This window comes from Accipiter gentilis, chromosome 18, assembly GCF_929443795.1.
Source record: "Accipiter gentilis chromosome 18, bAccGen1.1, whole genome shotgun sequence".
Lineage (NCBI taxonomy): Eukaryota > Metazoa > Chordata > Aves > Accipitriformes > Accipitridae > Astur > Astur gentilis.
The window spans coordinates 1,235,672-1,255,337 of NC_064897.1; the positions used below are offsets into that span (position 1 = coordinate 1,235,672).

At 43.5% G+C, this 19,666-nt stretch overlaps 1 protein-coding gene across 1 annotated transcript in view; it reads right to left on the minus strand.

The window, feature by feature from the left end:
• EFCAB6 (EF-hand calcium binding domain 6) overlaps positions 1 to 16,184 on the minus strand; it is a 115,832-nt gene extending 99,648 nt beyond the window's left edge. Inside the window, 3 exon segments of the mRNA XM_049822273.1 lie at positions 5,048 to 5,268; positions 13,859 to 14,275; positions 16,112 to 16,184. Of these exon segments, the coding sequence (XP_049678230.1) occupies positions 5,048 to 5,268; positions 13,859 to 14,275; positions 16,112 to 16,184 (711 nt within the window).
• Between the last annotated feature and the right edge of the window lie 3,482 nt (positions 16,185 to 19,666).

Genomic DNA, 19,666 nt, shown 5'->3' on the forward strand with positions numbered 1-19,666 from the left:
TACCTCTAATCAGGACTTTGGAGGATATTTTCAATTCATAAATTCTGTAATAAGAATATATTTCAGCAGTTTCTTTTGTGATAGGAAACGCTTAACATGAAAACGTAAACGTTACTCTTCAGTTAGCCGCATATAGCCAAATGAATAAAAGCTATGACATTAATAACAACTATACCAAGTTATGATTGATAGGCTTTTCCACAGCGAGAAAAGATTGTCTTGGATACAATCTGTCCTAACAGCCTTGCGATATGTTAATATTTTATTCAGACTAGAGTGAGGATATATTCAGATGTCCTACTCAGTGGAAGGGAAGCAAATGGGTTGCAAATACTACTGCAGCCCTGAGGTGCAATAACAGCTGTGAAATCAGAAAGATTTTATTTCTCCCTCCCAAATTACAGGCCAAGCCCATGCCAAGCACAGCAGGAGGCTGGATTTTCCTTGGAATTTACATCAGGTTATTTTTAATGTATTTCTTCTATGAACAGTCTTAGGGTAGAGCCAACAGACTGTCACACAGTGCTCTAGAAGGCATGGAATACTCTTCTGTGTCCTTGTAAATAATAACTATTATTAGGCATGATATGTGACATTAGGTTAACTTGCAAATGCCCAAATATAATAAAATACTATGATGTTGATAAACAGATTTTCATGGCTCAGTTTGTGCAAAAATAAAATAATAAAAATCTAGCTTTCCCATAATCACACCACCACTTTCTCCTCGATTTAAAAAAGTGGGTTTGTGCAGTTCAAATTTGTGTTGAGATTTAAGCAGACTGAGCTCTCAGGTGGCCGGATACTTCTAAGCAAAAAGAGTACAAAATGCATAAAATACCGTTCTTCTAATGTGACAAAATGTTTTACATCAGTCTTGCAAAGGGCTAAACAATTACAGAAATTGTACTGCCATGGAGAATCTAGTTTCTTAAATAAGTCAAGCATTGTTACTCAAGCCACAAGCATCTAGTAACTAAGAAATAAAATCACAGTGGGACTATGCCAGTCCTACACCAGAGATTTGTTGCAAGACTGCTTGAAAGAGAAGAGTGCTTAGGTTTTTGATGCTAAAAAGGGACTCACAGTGTGGATCAGAGAGGCTTTATAATCTACTTAGTACTTCAGCATAATAAAAAACCGCAAAACAACAACAAAAAAAACTACAAAAAAGCATACAAGTATGACCACGTCTTCATGATACAACAGGGCAACATCCTTTTAAACACATTACTAAATTGATATTGGTACATCAAGAGCAACACCTACTTATCTGAAATGAATTACTACCCCAGCATGTGGTTTCTGTTATTACTGTGGTCAGCATACTTTCTCCTTGAGCAGGGATTCCAGCTGACTTAATGTTATTGTTTGGTGACTGTGCCTGTTCAACCTCAAAATAAATATAATAAAAAAGATTAGATGAACATAAAACACAAGTGCATCAATGAACATAAAACACAAGTGCATCACAGTACCGTTGAAGACCGACCACTGTAGGGACATCAATGCGAGAGTTTTATTTTAGCATGTGAACAACTATAAATGCAAGAAAGTGGCTTGACGCTGCCTTCGTTGTGGCTGTTCTTCACAGCTCTGCACTGGTCTTGGAGAAAATCACCACAAATCTGCATCCCTGAGCAGAACGGAGATGTGGCAGCTGCTCCTCTACCACAAGCGTGATGACTGTCAGTGTAAAATATATTTTCTTGAAGGATTTTTTGGGGGCTGCTGTAAGGGAGACAAAGGCTTATTAGGAGCTTGATCTGGCCCCTGGGATGACAGAGTACTAGGGAGTCCCAAGGTCAAGAAAGTTAGAGTGCCAGTTCTCCCCTCTCCTCTGCTCCCGTCAAGTGCTCTTCAGAGAACAAGAAGTGTGTCTCCTCCTCCCCTTCTCCCCCAGCACAAATCTGAGATCCACTTGTCACCAGTAACTTTTAAAACGCTTTTAAAAATTAAAAATACATCGCCTTGCTTTTGCTTTTGTTTCCGCATCCTATTGACTTGCACCAAGCACCAGAGCGGGTCGTTTTCAGAGTCAGCTACCAGCCAAGTTTACTTTCGCTGGTGGGTTCTGCAGGTGCCGAATTCCACTCTCCACACCTCCTGCTCTGGTTTCAGCCTTAACGGACTGCTCCTGAAAAGCCCTTTTGTATTCATATCTGTATTTGCGGGATGAAATCCGAGAAGCCACGCTCTGCCATCCTTTCAGCCCCCGCATTCAGCGGAACGGCTGGAGTTCTCAATGGAGAGGAGAAGCAGCTTCGAGCAAAATTCCCGGCGAAGAGCCCCGGTGCTGCCCTCCCGTGGGCAAACCACGGGTGTCCGTGCCCGGGGGCTCCCGCAAACCCACGCCGGGGCCGGTCCCGCACACCTCGGAGCGGTTCCCCAGCAAACTCGCCGGCCAGAAGACAAGAGCGTCTGAGCCTGATCCTTACTTTCCGCATTTGGGCGAGTTTAAAAGGAAATCAAGAGTCACGTCTTGTATATTCTCCTCGAACAGCGGAAGAAAATCCAACCCCAAGCGTACAAAAAGCTTTACCGTTTTATTATATTGCATGTAATAAAGAAAAGATTAACCTTTTATTCCAGGAAAGATCCCTCATTTGTTATTTAATTAGTTTTCACTAATTAATTAGAATTTTTTAAGCTCCCCTGTCTCTCTGGGAGAAAGTGGCTTAGGTCCCTCCCTTTTTCTTCTTTTCTTTTGCTGCTCCTCTTCTTCCTCCTGCTTCCTTTCAAAGTCCTAATCCCATTTTTGTATCCTCAGTATTACACTCTCTCATTCTCTCTTTGTCTGAGAGTTTTCTTAGCTTTGCACTTGCTGGGAACAAAGCCGGACTGGAATTTACAGAATATTTTTTGAGGCAACTATTTATTGAAGGCTAGATCATACAACCCCGCAGGGCAAACTGAAGGAAAAGGAACTTCCCTGCAGATCCCCTTACAGAATTTCACCCTTTATATTTTATTAGGGCTGGGGGGGAGGGGTGTGGTGTGAAAAATATTTAGTACTCACTAAGAAAGCTACTGCGAGAGTACAGATTTGGGTTTGGGGTTTGTTTGTTTGTTTTTAATTATTTTTTTTTTTTACATCAAGTACGGCTCTACTTTCCATTTACTTCATTGATGGTAAGAATCCAAACTTAACCCCAGTTCACACACAGCTGGTGTCTTCTCAACTTTATTATTGAAAAATTACTTGCACTGGAAATGAAGATGAATGTGAGTTATTTACTCCTAAAGGACTGAATCCTGAAACACTATAACTTTCCCATTATTGGGTCCCTTGCCTTAGCTTCTATGTTTCACTTAAAGACGTGTCAAGCTGAGTGGCATGCTTTCAAATCCCTATTAAACTGAATCAGTTATAATTTCTTTCATACACAACAACTTTCATTGTTAATTTAGAGAACAGACTGATTAGTCTTAAGACTTCATATTTTCCCAGTAGCAGATCAGTGGCTTGGCAGACCATTCCCTTCCCTTTGGCAATCAGGTAACATTCCTATGGCAACTACGCCAATTACCCATACAGAAAAAGTGATTTTAGAAAAAAGTCTATCATATCTCTATGACACTAGAAGCTCACATTAGCAGCTAGATTCCTCCTTGAGAGCTAGACAACTCGCACGTGATTCATGACTACAATTTAGAAGCAATTTGCCTGCATAATATGGAACACTTACCGTTTGAGCATGCTGGTACTCCTGGCAGTTTTAGTGAACTTTGACAGGAAGTTGAGACATGGCACAGTAACTTTGCCAATATTTGGGGTCTGTATTTCAATATACATGGATAAGTCCTACAGTGATATTAGATTGTTTAAATACTTCATTTGCATTACTCATTCTTTTCTTAAACAGCAAAAATAAATGTATCTTATAATTTTGGTTTTGTTTTGTGTATTATGGATTATTACTTCTCAGCAACTTGTCAAGAATTAAGCAGAGCATTAATTTAACATCTGGTAATTCCCTCCCAAACAAGTTACAACCTCCAAGTCTTTCCATCACGTAAGATAAAGATTTCTCAACTCTCTAGCTCTATGATCTTTCACATGTATATATGAAAGTATATCCATTCTCATCAGCGTCACTGATGCATCCTTCTCTTGTTCCAAAAGACTATTTAATGCGTTGTGCTGGTTTTGGCTAGGATAGTGTTAATTTTCTTCATAGTAGCTAGTATGGGGCTATGTTTTGGATTTGTGCTGAAAACAGTGTTGGTAATACGGAGATGTTTTCCTTATTGCTGAGCAGTGCTTACACAGAGCCAAGGCTTTTTCTGCTTCAGGTGTATATGTGTACCCCTAAAGATAATGCAGTATTAGCAAAGAATTTAACATCAATCTTGGCTGAAATGGGCCTAACCCATTACAGGCTGATTAGTTTAAAATGCAAATGTAATCGATCAGATCATTCAAATTAAATAAATAAACAAGAGTCAAGTACATTAGAAAAAAAGAATATATATAAAAATTAGTCACCTACACTTTCAGGACAGAAATTTAAGTGTACAGTAATGCTGGTGTAGATTGGCATCAGAATCTTCCCTTATTTTTGATAAGTGTCAGTCATGATATGATATAAACACCCAATGTTCCTTCAAGTCCAATCTGACGATGGTTTATAAGGTAGCAAATACCAAAAGTGAGCTGAGAAACTAATCGTGCAGACAAAAAACAGCTGGTCTCTGACTCAAAGTTCACAACCTAATCTATGCATATTCATAACACTGCATGTATATGAATTTAAGCTGTGAGGGTTTTTTTTTTTAATCAAAAAATCTGCTTGTAAATTACAACTCTTTCAAATAGTGAGACACACTACACAGACAAAATCCTCATATAAACATACCAATTGTCAAATTTACCTCACATTGCTTTTGCAAGTTTTCTATGGCTTTCACTTGAACAAAAGATTTTGACCATGTCTAGCATCTTTTTGATAATATTGGTCTGGAACCTGCTCCCATTGAAATTGTGCTCTAGATGTAAACAGGAACAGCCTCTAAATGATTATAAACAGCAATGGCGTAGCTATACCTCTGCCAGCACAGTATCAAATTTGGCTTCTGTTAGATGGAAGAGAAAGGTTTCAACCACTGTCCTGAATTCACCCTTTGTGACTGTCAGAGTCTGACCAACATCAAGCATCTGAAATGCTTTTTTCAGTTCATCTTCTTTTTCAGCTGTCTTTTGAAGTAAGATCTGCCCAACGTCCCAGGAGAATAATGTGGAATCTGGGATGGAGCTCACAGGCGTAACTGTAAAATATATCAGGCAGTCACCAGATACCCCTAAGTCTGGCAAAATCACATATTTTTCTGAGAATTCAATACAAATCAGTTAATTCCTAGAAATATTAAGTAAATTGGTTATTGTTTGCCTACTGATTTGAAAGCAATAAATAACCAAACACAATTGTAAGTATTTAAATAAAAGATTCTGGGGTTGCTCTTTCTGCTACTACAGCCAAAACAGTAAGTTGGAATATACACTGAAGTTTTAAAAGTTAAAAACCAATAAAGTTACAGTGCATAGATGTGTTCCATGACAGCAGCCTTCCCACTTCAAACTACAGAGAGGATCTCTCCACCCTGTAAAATCTAGAGACTTTATTCAGTTATTGAGCTTTGGGTAGAGATATCATGTAGTAGTGGGGTCAACATTCATTGTCTGTATATGGAGTCTATGGCTGGTAAGTGTTGTAGCACATGCCAGCCCCTTTCCCATGGAAAACACAGCCAGCAATGGAGAGTGGAAGTACCTGACAGTGCAATATAGTGTACAGGGATGCCTTATATTACTTAAGACACCTCTGGCTCTCATTAGACTTGAATAAGAACTAAACAAGGACCAAAAGATTTGCCCTGATGTTTCTTTTGGATTCCTAATGAGCCAAATCCAGCCACAGCTATGAGCATTTAATTACCTTCTACCTGAATCAAAGAAGGATTTGTACACAAATCTGAACACTGAGGCTAGTTCATAGGCATTTATGGTTTTTCCAAACATTAATCTAGGATCTGCTCTTAAACAAAATGTAACTGCCTTCAGAATAAGCTTTGTTTACAGAAAGCAAGATGGCAAAATACAGCTTTTTGTTATTTACAGCTTTGCTGCAGTTTTATGAGAGCCAAATTTTTTCTTATGCTCATCCCTTCCTTACAATGAAAGTATACAATCATGGACACCTTGCACATTTCATTTCAACTTCAAGCCGTTCTGACAAAAGAAAGCATTCAAATTCACAGCTGGATACAGCTTCAGTGAAATCAATAGAGCTGTCACAGCTTACTCCTACAATGAATCTGACCCTAAATCTAAAACTACATGGCAAGGAGAGGAGGAAAAGTGACATGAACTGTGATGGAGGAAGCCTCACATGATAATAATTAAAAATTACTTGCAAGAGGAATGTCCACATTGGGATTAACAGCAAATTCATACTTGATTGGAACAAACTATAAATCTTACTCCTCCAGAAAATGAGCTTTCTGTGGTAAGGGTATAGTCATTTCAAATGAGTTCCCAAAGGACAAGATGTATATCAAACCTGGTAATGTGTTATAATTGGAAACAGTGATCTTGTAGTGACTTCAGAACAGAAGCGAGACAGTCGTCCAAAGCAGGCATCTCTCTCAAGTTCCAGTGGACTTCAGAGAAGGGAAGAAAATAGAGACCCTGTTTCCTCACATACAAGCAGGAGGAACAAGAGTTGGGTGAGAAGGGCCATGGCTCCCTCTTCCACCCTCTCTCCATCAATAGAACTAGAGTGATTTTGCTCCTGTCCACAGGATCCAGCAAACACGGTGCATCTGTAACAGACAACTTCTCTCAAAGTAGTGAGGGAAATGTGCCCCAAACCCCAAGTAGCATAAGGGCTCCCTGGCCGCTGCAACTTGCTACACTGAAAGGCACCACTGAACCCCAAGCAAACAACAGGACAGAAAGGACTGAAGAAGATGATGCCACCTGCAAGTTACACAGTGCTTGTCCTCTGAGCAATAGGAGGATTTTGATTTCAAGTCCCAAGGCTGTGAACGCTTAGACTTCGGTACAAATCTGCAGCCGATTTAATTGAGCTCCACCTGCTGCCACACAATGATGCTCTGTTTTTTGTAGAATGAGGTCCTGGGGTAAATGTGATGCCCTGAGAGGAGAGGTGCAAGGCACTGAGGTCTTCTGCAGTTGTCACTCTGGCCATGGTCTCCCCTGGGTTTAAAACAGGATTATGTTTTAAACACACCAGAATATAGGACATGAATAAGAAGCACTGTGGCGGCCAACAGCAACAAGTGAGACAAAACCTGATTTCTTGACATGAGATCTAATTTGCTGATAAAAATATTGACTGAGATAGTGTCCAGCACAAACACAGAAATTGTGAACTCCTCTCATCTAGTCACTGTTAGTCAGCAACAGCTATCTCCTATGTCAGCACTTTCAGATATGCAGTTTAGAGTAGGAGACCAGAGTGGTAGATGACTAACTCCTTTACCAAATAACACAGAATTACCTCTGGAAATGTTTTTGCCCATTATCTTGAAGGCTATGCACATCAAAGTACTCTAAAAATCTTTAAAACCACAACCTTTTAGTTAAGAAAGCCTGCTATTTTATTAAGCAGTACAGTTGCTTAGATGTTTATTTAGACTTTTAGGCTTTTGCAGGAGAAAAATGCATGTACCAGGCACCAGCTCATTACAGTAATTACTCTGTTTTATGAAGAGCTATTATTAATTTTCCGCACCAGGAAATCTGAGGCAAACTATACTGTAAGTATAAACAGAAGAGCTAACTGGGAAAATAACAATCAGACAGAGATAGTATTGCATGGCATATGCAACAGTTTCGTAAGTGTGGCTCACTGGTGACCCGCTAGGCAATGTTAAACGGTCTGCATCTGCTCTGTGCAACCATACAGCTTGAACAGCGCCTGCGATTGCAAACACCACTATGCAAGCTCCCAGTAGGAATGCGGAGATCGATGATGCTCTACCACTCAAAACTTTGGGAGATGCCGCTCCGGGGCTTACTCAGGTATGATGAGGCGTTTGTCTTTGCCCATGTGGAATGTGTTTTGAGTGCTAATAAAATAAGGGAGATCCAGGTGATGGTGCTATCACCCAATCTTTTCCGTGCTGTTTTACAGTCATTAGTCACAAAAATACTTTCAAATATTGGCAGTCTTATGCACTGGATCACAGGGTAACTCTATTGATACTCATGTAGTTAACCCAATCAGACACTTCAAAGGAAATCTTTTAAAAGGCCTTGTTTCCTCTATTACAAATGTAATTCAAAATTAGAAATTTGGTTTCTCCCCAAACTGAGTGGCAGTCAGACAGTATAATATATTTACTCCTCTCTCTGATATGTGCGCATCAATAGCACCTTGCTCCTGCCACTCAATTACAACAGTATAGAAAGTGTTAGCACAGGGAGTTCTACGAGTTCTGAAAATCTAGCATGCTATGTACAAATGACAAAGGCCGTATAAGGAGGGTCAGTCAATTCTCTGTAAATGGAGATGAGAAGTAAAAATAAAGCAGACATTGCGTGGCCAAGTGAAAAACAGCAGGACAAGAGCAAGACTTACTAGTCCTTTAGCAAAAATGCAGGACTGTGCAGCATTTTACACAGGCAGAAAAGCCCTTCTGCCCCCTCCCCACCTCCCTTCAAAAAAACATCCAAAATTAATAAACAAACAAAATCACCATGGTTCAAACACTTCAAGTTTTCATTACCTAGCTCAGTGCTTTGGACTACTAGGGAGAAGGAGCGGGGGGGGGGGGACTGGTGAGGAAAGGAAAGGAAGAGAAAACAAACACCTTTCTGACAACTTAAGCGATCCTATCTTCATGTTATCAAACCGAAATTAAGTAGATCTGAGTAGACCATCTCCACTGCTTAACATGCGGCAAATTAAGCAGTTGCTGGGTAGTGTCACTGGGCACTGCATCTTCATCCTCTGTACACTCAAACTGTTGAATAATCTCTTACTGGGTTTTGACCCAAGCTTGGGTCAAGCAGCTTCTTGGGCACATTTCGGTAGTTAGCTTGCTCAGGAACCATTCCCAATGGGCAGTTTGCACGCAGCCATCTTGTTTCAGAGGGTCAGAAGTGTTTAACAGTCTGGACATAGGCTATTCCATCCATGCCAGTTAGCCTCAGTGCCAAAAACCAGTCACAAGCACACTTAATTTACTAGCACAGCCCATCTACAGCAGTAACCCCTGGCAGATGTCCTAGCTCTGTAGCCATCCATTAAAAGAAATTAGACTCCAAGCATTCTTCCTCCACCATTCAGGTGGAAAACAACCTTTTCTTCTTCATCTGATACATGGCTAAGTGTCATCATTACTACAGTCTCTTGGCTGATACACTTGCAGTGGCACCCATGCAAGTTTGACTCCCTAGAAACTGTAAGCAGGAAGGGTCCATTTCTCAGAGGCCGAGAGCTCAAATGAAGGGGTTCTGGCTGCAAGATCTACCCCATCATAAATACAGGCAGACAATAAGTGTATTTGAAACAAACACACACAAGCTGATTCTGCCATTGCCTCTTCAGGCAGCACCAAGCTCTATCTCAGGTACGGGGGGTTTGAAACTAAAGAGGCTGTGCCAGCTACTTGTACCATGTCCAAGCCAGAGGGAAATTCACGGACCGTTCAATACTACTCTGCCCTTTTTACAGGTTCAGTGGACATATTTAAATCAATTTGTTAGCAAATTCAAACAGCTAAGGTAGCAACAGCTATGTGGCTCAGTAACTAGGCTACAACAAGAATATGGTAAGTAGAAGCACATCCTGCTGCTGCTGAAGTCATTAGCAAAGCTCTCTTTGAATTCAGAAAATCAGGATGGATCTCTAAAGTAAGTACTCCTGTAAAAATCAAGTGCAACTGGTATTTTCTGGACTCTAGACATTTTCTGGTGGAAGTATACGTCTGCCTGGTCTACTAACAGTCAGCTTGCCTTTCTTAGCTATCTTTCACAGACCCTTCAGAAACAGTCCATTGTCCATTAGAAGTCTATATACTAAAAGTCAAAGATTGCAGGTACAGAGCAATCAAACTTAAAGTTTCATCGGATACTGAGCCTGGTTCTCTTCTCACTTACACTGCCTTTACACCTGCAAAATATCAGTGCATGAATCAAGAATAACTTACCTGCACTGAATAGCTCCTGATTTATATGTTACTTGGAATTCATGCTGGTGCATAAAAAGTCATAAATCAGATCCATTGCTAATATTTTTAAGTACACTCCTACTAGTGCGAGGGCAAGATCCTCAGTTACCATAAATCAGAATAGTTCTGCTTGCTTTCCTATCTTCAGAAGAATTACAGCATTTATAGCCACTAAGAGATTTGGCCCTCATTTCCTCTCATTTCAATAATTTAATTGATAAGACTTTCCCAAGTTTCTACATACCAAGTTCCTGCATCTGAGGCATGTTTCACTATAGTTACAAGACGGATGGATCTTGCAAATGGTATACACATATTTCTGGCCAGTTTGGATAGAAATGTAGGAGGCAGGCAGAATAATGAGGATCTGTTACAGTGTTTCAGTCAGAACCATGGGACCATGTCCTTTTCTTTTCTTGGAAGAATGAATGAAGCTTTAGAACAGAATGCTTTTTCCATTTGTTTCTGAAAGCTTCACTGTTTTGCATTGTGTTTGGCAAGACAGACAGCAAGTCTCACCTTCATTTTCTCTTAGTTCTCTTTTTATTTTTAAAGCCTGACACATTTTATGTAACCTAATGTAAAAGGATCACTGTTACTTTGTCCTTTATTTTGTTTTATTCCCCTTGAAAGAGTGACAGTCTCTGCAATTGTCAGATAACAATTAAGGCTACGAATTCCTCCATGCAGATCAAGGGTGAACAGTTTGTGGCTCTAGCACAATTTGTTGTTCTCATGATGGGGTTATAGCAAACAACTGGCAGCAGAACCACATCAGAGTATAAGCTCCTGCATGACTTGAAATGGGTTACCAGAGGCTTCCATGCTGTGGTGGTTTGACCTGGACTGGCTGCCAGCTGCCCACGCAGCTGGTCTCTCACTCCCTCCCCTCAGCAGGACAGGGGGAGAACATAAGATGGAAAAGCTCATGGGTTGAGATAAAGACAGGAGAACACACTTACCAATTACCACCCATGCAAGACAGACTCGATCTGGGGAAAATTAATTTAATTTATTGCCAATTAAAAATAGAATAGGATGGTGAAAAACAAAGACAAAAACCCTAAAACACCTTCCCACCACCCTCCCCTTCTTCCCAGGCTCAGCTTCGCTCCTTCATTCCCAACTCTTCTACTCCCTCCCCCAGAGCAGTGCAGGGGGCTGGGCAAGGGGGGTGGTAGTCCATAGCAGCTTCTCTCTGACACTCCTTCCTTCTCACATTTTTCCCCTGGTCCAGTGTGGGTCCTTTTTACCAGCTACAGTCCTTCATGAACTGCTCCTGCCTGGGGACTCCACAGGCTGCAGCTTCCTTCAGGGCATACCCACCTGCTCTGATGTGGTGTCCTCTGTGGGATGCAGTGTGGATATCTGCTCCAGCATAGTCATCTCCATGGCCTGCAGTGAAATACCTGCTTTACCGTGGCCTCCTCCAGGGGCTACAGGGGAATCTCTGCTCCGGTGCCTGGAGCACCTCCTCCTCCCGTCCTTCTCTGACTTCGGTATCTGCAGAACAGTTTCTCACAATTCTTTCTTTCCCTTCAATCCCCACTCTGTCAACACAGCTATGCTGTATTTTGCTTGGGGTTTTTTTACCCTTTCTTAAGTATGCTTTCACAGATGCACCACACCTGATGGGCTTACCTGTGCCCTGCAGTGGATCTGTTGGAGCCAGCTGGAAGCAGCTGTATCTGGCAAGGGGCAGCTCCTGCCCTCTCCTCACAGAGGCTCCCCCTGCAGCCCTCCACTACCAACACCTTGACACCTACGCTCAATACACAGGGCAAGTCACCCTGAAATCCAAATGATGGGTGAAGCAGGGGTTTTCTGGGAAGCAGCTGTTACCTCCCACCTCACAACTTTTCCTGGAGCTACCTGTCTCTAAGGCATGCAGCATCTTCACCAGTGTTTGTTAGCCGTAGGAAAAATTCTGGTGTGCAAATCACAGACCATCCACTGTAAAGATGGTGTCTTCTCATTGCCTTCCTTTTCTTACCTCCCTGACTCCAATTATGAAATCCTTAATATATTCTCAGACTGCAGTTGCTACTTCTCTCTATTCTCCTTCCATGGCTTGAGGGGGAAAGGCTGATTCTGGAAATATCAGCTACTTAGAGCCAGATTTTGCCCTACTCTTAGGATGACCAAAAAAGTTTTCTTCTTACTTCATAAAACCCAGGGGAAACAGCAGTAGGACTTGCTTTATGGGAAATGCTAAACAGCAAATAAACATGAAAGCAAACATGAAAGGTCTCTCTAGAAAGAACGAACAATCACTTAGATACCACATCCTTTCCTGCACGTAAGCTGTCCCTGCATGACATACTAAGGCAGCATTTTCTGGATTCTGGCACGTGTATCTCTCACAATGACAAACCACCCCGAAGGCCCCTGCCCCTTAAAAGGTCTAATGTTATTCAAGTGGCTGAGCACGTTCACTTGTTCCTGTGTTTATCAAACAAGGTGGTACAGCTGGAAACATACCTCCAACAGATCAGGCAGGGACCTGGCACCACTCTAATCTGTGGTGATAGCCTTCTCACAACAGCAGATGATGGCTCTTCAGCAAATACAGAAAGTTTCACTCCAAGATTCAGTTTTGTTGAGTAATGTAAAAGACTGAGATAACCTACAGGATGTGCATTTTATTTTGCAATGAGAATTTTATATATTATGAGCTCAGGGACTGTGTACTTTTGTGTCCCAAAGGCAGAAATTCCCCCGAAGTTAAAGCCAAGCTACAACACATCAAATAAGGAAGTTCAATAACACACAGGATGCCTCCTGTACTGCCCTGTACTTCCTCAGTGTGAGCAGGTCATTCCGATTGTCAGGACATGCTCTAAGTTTGTTTGCAGTGACTACTGGCCCACAAAGATCCTAAACTATAAAGCATCTCTCTTTCAGGTATTTCAGAGAAAAGGTGAAGGAACTCCTGGCAAAATGAACTGTGCAATAAAAAACACACCAACCAGATTCTTCTTTATCAGGGGCAATTAGGGATAGCCTCCTCCCTAAGAGAATTTCTTTTCTTTCTTTCCTCCCCTTGAAGAGGTTTTTTTTTTTACCCTTTCTTAAGTATGCTTTCACAGATGCACCACACCTGATGGGCTTGAAAAGCAGAGCATTTCAACAGCCACACCATCTTTTCCCTCAGTCCGAACCTGCAGCCCTCACCCTGACAGAACGCAGAGCGGCCCCTTTCCCTCCATGCTCACCGCAGAGTCCCTCACCCCCGTTTCCAGAGCTGTCCGGTGCAAGCAAACCCCGCAGCACTTTCTGCCTTGATTGGGGCTTTGCTCATCGTTAGACGACGGAAAAGAAAAGTTATTAGAGTGAGTCAAGAGCTCTGCTCGTGTAGGGAGGCAGCTGACCCACTGGCCGGTCCCCGGCGGGGCGTGGGGGGGGCGGCGGGGCCCTCCCCGCCCCGCCGGGGACCGGCTTCCCTCACGAAAAGGCCGCCAACACCGGGCCTTCCCGCCGCCCTGCCAGGCCCCGCTCGCCGCTACAACGCTGCCGTGGCTCCCCGGACGGCCCCCGCTGCTCCCGGCCACCTCCCCGCAGTGAACTTCGTCGGTCTACCGGGTTCCCCAGCCCCGGGTCGTTACCTGCGGCCCGGGATGGGAGAGCGGGGCCCGCCGGTGCCGGCATCGTCCCGCACCTCCTGGGGATCCGCGGGCGCCGGGACGCCGTTGCCATGGTAACAGCGGCCTTCGCACCTGATTGGGCGGGGGCGCCGCCGTTCGCTTGGCAACAGTAAGGTAAGTGCCTATTGGGTGCGGCGCCGGGGTTGCGGTGAGGCTCGCCCCGCCCCGCCCCGCCCGGGCCTCCTCCCAGCGAGAGCGGGCCGGGCCGTCGCCGACCGTCGGAGGCGGCTGAGGGGGTGACGGGGGCGGCGGAGCCGCGTCGTGCTCATCCCCCGGAGCCCCGGCTGCCGGGCCGGTAACAGCGCAGGGCCCGCCGCAGCCCTCGGGAGGAGGAGGCTGGGCCCCAGGGCCCCGGGCCCGGAGCCTCACGTAGGGAACCGGCGATCGCCCCCGGGCGCGGCTTCTGGTGGCCGTGGCCGGGCCGAGCGTTTCTGTGAGGAATCGGGCTCTTTAAGGTTCGATTCGGTATAGAACGCCTGCTTTTTGATGGTGTGGTGGCCCTTGTGAAGTATCGGTTGGGCGTTTTCCATCTTGATTTGAGTCCTTTTGCTTCCAGAAGCACTGCGTAAATTGTTGCAGTTGGACGTGAGAAAAGAAGCCTTATTCTGTGGCCTTCCATAAGCTTTGGGGGGGGTGTGTGTATGTTGTTTTCTGTTTGTTGGTGGGTTTGGGGTTTTTTTTCAATAAATGGAATGAAACTTGTTGAAAACTATATTGCAGCCGTTGTCTGGAAAAAATACAGTCTCTTGCACAGTCCAGACACGCTGGCCACGCATCAGCGAGTAACCGATAATGCTTTCGATTTTCAAGAGTCCGTGAACAAGTTCAGTATTTCAGTAGTTCTTGATGTAGACTAATGCCCTGCAGGGCATGTTAGAGCTTTGATCCCACAAAGATTTGTGTATGTAACTTAACTTTCATACCTGGTCCCTTTGAATTCAGCGGTTGTACTCCTTCAGAGACAGTCAGTCACTTGAGCAGAAGCATATAGGGTTGCAAGAATGTAATAGCAGTGTGTAGTGTTGCAGTTATTGCTAGAAAAAACAGAATCATTTTTAAATTCTCGCTTCATTTCAAAGTCTCCATGTAAATTGCTTCAGATTACTGAGTAAAAAAAGTAACCAAATGATCCATACTTGCATGGTTAAAAACCAAAGCTTGAATTGGCCCATAACTTTAATTTTTGTTTATATTCCTTTTTCATCCTCTTTAGAATACACAGGCTTACAAGATATTTAAAAATAAAAACAAAGAACTAGTTTTGCCATCTAATCTCAGTAGGATTTACTGAAGGAACAATGAACGTGTCCAAAAGGGTCTGGCTGTTAAGAGATGCTGACCCCTAAGCATGTGTGGCTGAAGCAGCGTGGTTAAAGAACAGAACTGGAAACCCACTGTGGATCTTCCTCTGTGGGTTTAAATCCTACCAACTATGGAGTGGTGGCGCTCCCAGGAACTGAAAATCTCTTGCAGCATTTCCAGGATTATCTGTTTAGTAGGGTTAGAACTGCCTTTTTTGGAGGGGTTACAGCAGCAGAAACAATGAAGGTCCAGAAGCAAACAAGAGTGGTACATGAATAACCTGGGAAAAGTTAAAATCTGGAGTGGTGCAAGCTTTGAGTAGCCAATATTCATCATCACCTTTGTTTCCTCTGGTAAATTTTTATTATTTATTAAGCCTGATCCATTTGATTATGTGATGTATGGGCAAAAATAAAATACTGCCTTCCCAGTGGAGCTTGAAATCTAAACATTTTCCTTGGTTCTTGTTTTGTTCTAAATAGTTCGCTTGTGCCGAGTTCTTCGAGCTCTCACATATTTTATGGGTGACTTTTCCAAAGCTGTAAGAAAGCAGATGTAAGGCCTGCGAGGGCTGAAGTCTTAGCACACTGTTACACCAGCTGTGCTACTGTTATCTGCGTGCGAGGATTAAATTGTCATCTTATGTTCAGTGCTGGCAAAAGCTGAGTATGTGACAGAGATGGTGACAGTGGATTTAACGTCTGGGTGGCAGTTACTTTGAATATCACTCGTACCATACATATCAAGCAAGTCGGCATATTAGCGATTATGATTGGAATCAGTCTGAGCAGTCAGCTGCCATTACGTTACTGTTCTTTCTGCATCTTGCATGCTGTCACACAGCATGTCTTCTTGCAGCACTCCCTCCTGCAAAACAATATTCCTTCCAAAAGCAGGTTTGGTTAATTCATTCCATGTGGCAGTGTGGATCTGTCTCCCCTTCCTGCTGAAGGACACAATTTCACCTTTATAGACTATCTTTTGCAGGTGAAAGTTGGTCCATGTGTGAAACGGACTGTTCCCAAGTAGACGCTGCATTCGGCCGATTGCAGAGTGCTTCCAGAAGAGCTCTGACAAGGTCTTGGGAGATCACCTCCGAGCCAGGGCAGCACCCAAGGACATGCTTTGGCTCCTTGCAGCTGCAGTTCACAAATCAGCCTATTATCTGAAACCACCATCCATATCAGTTTAAGTTAATATGTCAGCCTGTAAATTACAGCAGCTGAGGAGCCAGCACACATTTGCTTCTGCTGTCTGTCCTCCACGGTGGCCGTTTCTGGCAGAGAAGCAGAGTGGACAGCTGGAGGTGGTAGCTTCTAAAACTACTCTAGCGTGCATTGCCAGGGCTTGTCATCTGTGCACGGTGAGAACTCGGGCAAAAGTTGTTGCGTGGCTTTACCATTTTACCTATTGATGAAGTGGCAAAATCCAGAAAAATGATCCTGGCACAGCACAGCTTACCAAAAGAACCTCATGTAGGTTCCTGCATTAGCAGGGAGTATGAAGGCTTCTTCTTTCTTTTCTCTCTTTGATTGGTGTAAACAGCTTCACTGTTTCTAAAACCAATTTAGGGTAAGGAGTCCTATGCTGCTAATAGTAATTCCCACAGGTTGGGGTCCTAAAGCACAGAAAACTGCCCTGCATTTTTGTGAACTTTTCTCCCATTCATTTTTAAAGACCACACAGCTTGGATGCTTTCAGGACACTGGACATTACATGCACCTATGTATGAGTCAAGCCTGAGAGCTTGTTCCAGGCATTGTTCCAGTCTGCCTGCAGAATTTGCCATCACTTTCCCATCTTTTAGAGGGGTGATTTATTATGCAGATAGATGGGGGCAGAGTGGCATCAAGTGCTGTTGACTTCCTTGCCCCTTCCTGGAGATAGAACAACAGTTTTTTGTTGAGTATGACTCAGCACTTAAGGTCTAAACCTCATTATGCCAAAATCTGTGCCAATTTTATTTTTAAATGAAGGTGCTCATTTTGCACACTCTCTTTCCATTGCCAGAATGAAGCTGGTTATTGGTTGCAATTATTTCTGTTCTGTCTGTGTGATATACACCATGACGGGTAGCAGAAAATACTCATCTGTATATGTTTTATGATTCAAACACTAGAGGACAGCAGTCTGCAGATCTACAGTAAAGAAATCAAATGGATTATGTAGTGAGATTATATATCATAATTTCTGTACTGTGTCCTTCCCATGGGTGTGGTCACTGGATTTGGGATTTTTTTGTAAATATTATTTGATTCAGCTGAATCTGTTTAGCCTTTCTCTTTTGACTAAGAGACAAAAGCTGTTTCTTAATCCTCCTTCTAAACCTTTGCTGGTAGCTACCAAGCGGCATTATTTATAACCCAGGAAAGACTGAATGGCTTATAATAATGGTGACTCAAGCCTATAAATCTTTATAATTATTGCCAGAACTATTGGTGCCATGTTGTGTTGTGATGCTTATACAAAAGTGCTGAGAATCTTTAATGGTTACTCATTAGCTTTCTTGTCTTTCCTCTTCACTGCCCAGCTTCACTGCCATGAACACTTAAACCTTTTGTATACAAAACCGTGCAAAAATTTCTCACTAGATTCGTTTCCCCTCAGTTCCTTCGTGTTAATGCTTTGGAGGGCTCTTACTGAGGCAAGCCACTTAAAGCTGGTGGCACCTGAGCCATCCCTCCCACTGAAGCTGCAGGGATGGAGGGCCAGGAGCCACGGTGGTGCTCAGCACAGCCCAGGGGCTTTCTGGGGGCCTGACAGCCACGGCCTTTCAAGTACTGCGTGATGTGCACCTGCGTAGTGACGGATTGATCCAGTGAAGTGGTATATATGGCATTTCCATGAAGGTATATGACCAACGATGGCTGGTTTGAACGAACGTTGAGGGTACTCGGTGTTTTAGAGGAAAAGGGGGAAGCCTGTTGGTGATCTGAAATACCATTGCGACGGAGCCATCCAAATCCTCCCCATGTCTTGCACATTTGTATCACTAAATGGGCTACCAGCTGCGTAACTATGATAAATCTCGCTAGCACGCTAACTTTGCAGCAGTTACCTCAGCAGAAGCAGCTTACCAAATTCGAATGCCGAGGGGACAAAAAAAATAACTCTCTTGGTTTTCTGGTATTTTTGTTCTTCGCTTGCAGTGCATTTGTATAAACGAGGCATTCTCACCAGAGACAATTTGGGGCACTTGGCCAAGGGGTGTCTGTGTTTGTACAAAGACAGTTATGGTGACACTTGGCCGAGTCCTGAAAGTTCGAGTTGTCAAAATAGGAAGGAGCTTACTACCTATGGATTTTAATAGAAAGACTGAAATGCTTTCAAGGACCAGAGATCCAAAGGTAGAATTTCAGCATGGCTTATGTGGAATGGGCTTTGACAAGGCTTTCAGCTTTGGATGAATTTCACCTAATAACACAGAAGGCAACAGAATCAAGGGGTAGGAAAGAAGAACTCTGGCTGAGGACAGTCTTTCTGGGCCTAGAAGGCAGATTCCTCTCACACAGCAACTTTGTCAGCTAAAACAAGGAGCACCAGTGTAGCAGTAGGTGCACAATAGACTGTCACAGAGGTTATTCCTCTTTACTATACGGAAATGCTTTTTTTGGCCAAACTAGCTGTTCCCCCTCCAGCCTGGTAGCTGGTGGCCCTCTGCAGAGGCTGAGTTTGGCAATGGCATGTGTATACACCTGGCTGTTAAAAATGTGGCCTTAGAACATTTTTGGCTTTGGGGGCTGGTCATCTGCTGTAGCAAAGGAGACAGGCTGTGCCTAGGATCCAGAATAGGATTCCCTGGTGTATTCAGAAATGCAAGAAGCCTTTTAGGCAGCCAGTAAGGATGTATTGTTCATACATCCTTGGGATTAAGTGATTTAAGAAGATTTTTGGTGCTAATGAGATTTTCTTCTGACTCTAATCTGCAGGAACCGTGGGGAGACTTTGTCTTCCTCTGTAGCAAGAAAGGAATTCTCCTACTCCTGCCTTATGCCAGCCTGTTGTAGTTCGTGGGTTTTGGTCTCCTGTAGGACAGAGACTAGTAGGACTCCTCAGCATGGAGTTGCCCGAGAGGTGTAAAAGTGTGTAAAATGTTGTGTGGATTGAACAGTGACTGTGTATCGTGTCGTAATGCAAGAACAAAGGAACACCAAATTACACTATCTGGTGGCAGTCTCTAAGCAAACGAGCCCTTTTTCACACAGTGTGCATTTAGATGAAGAACTCATGGGATGGTGTCAATACCAGCCTGAGGGGAAGAAAACCCTGTGGAGGGCTGTTAAACACAAAGATGCCCACAGAGTCCTGCGCTCTCTATTGTACTCTCGCACAGGCATTCGATACGGGCTGCTGTCAGAGACAGCTCATTAGGTCAGATGGTTGTCTGAGTTGATGCTATCTTTCTGTGGTTCTTCTGTCTTAAGTTAGGAGGTGCGGGTAGGGGAGGGGATCTGTGGCTTGTACACAGACTACCTGGCCCGAGTAGGAGGTCTAGAAAATGAGCAAACCACAATGCATGG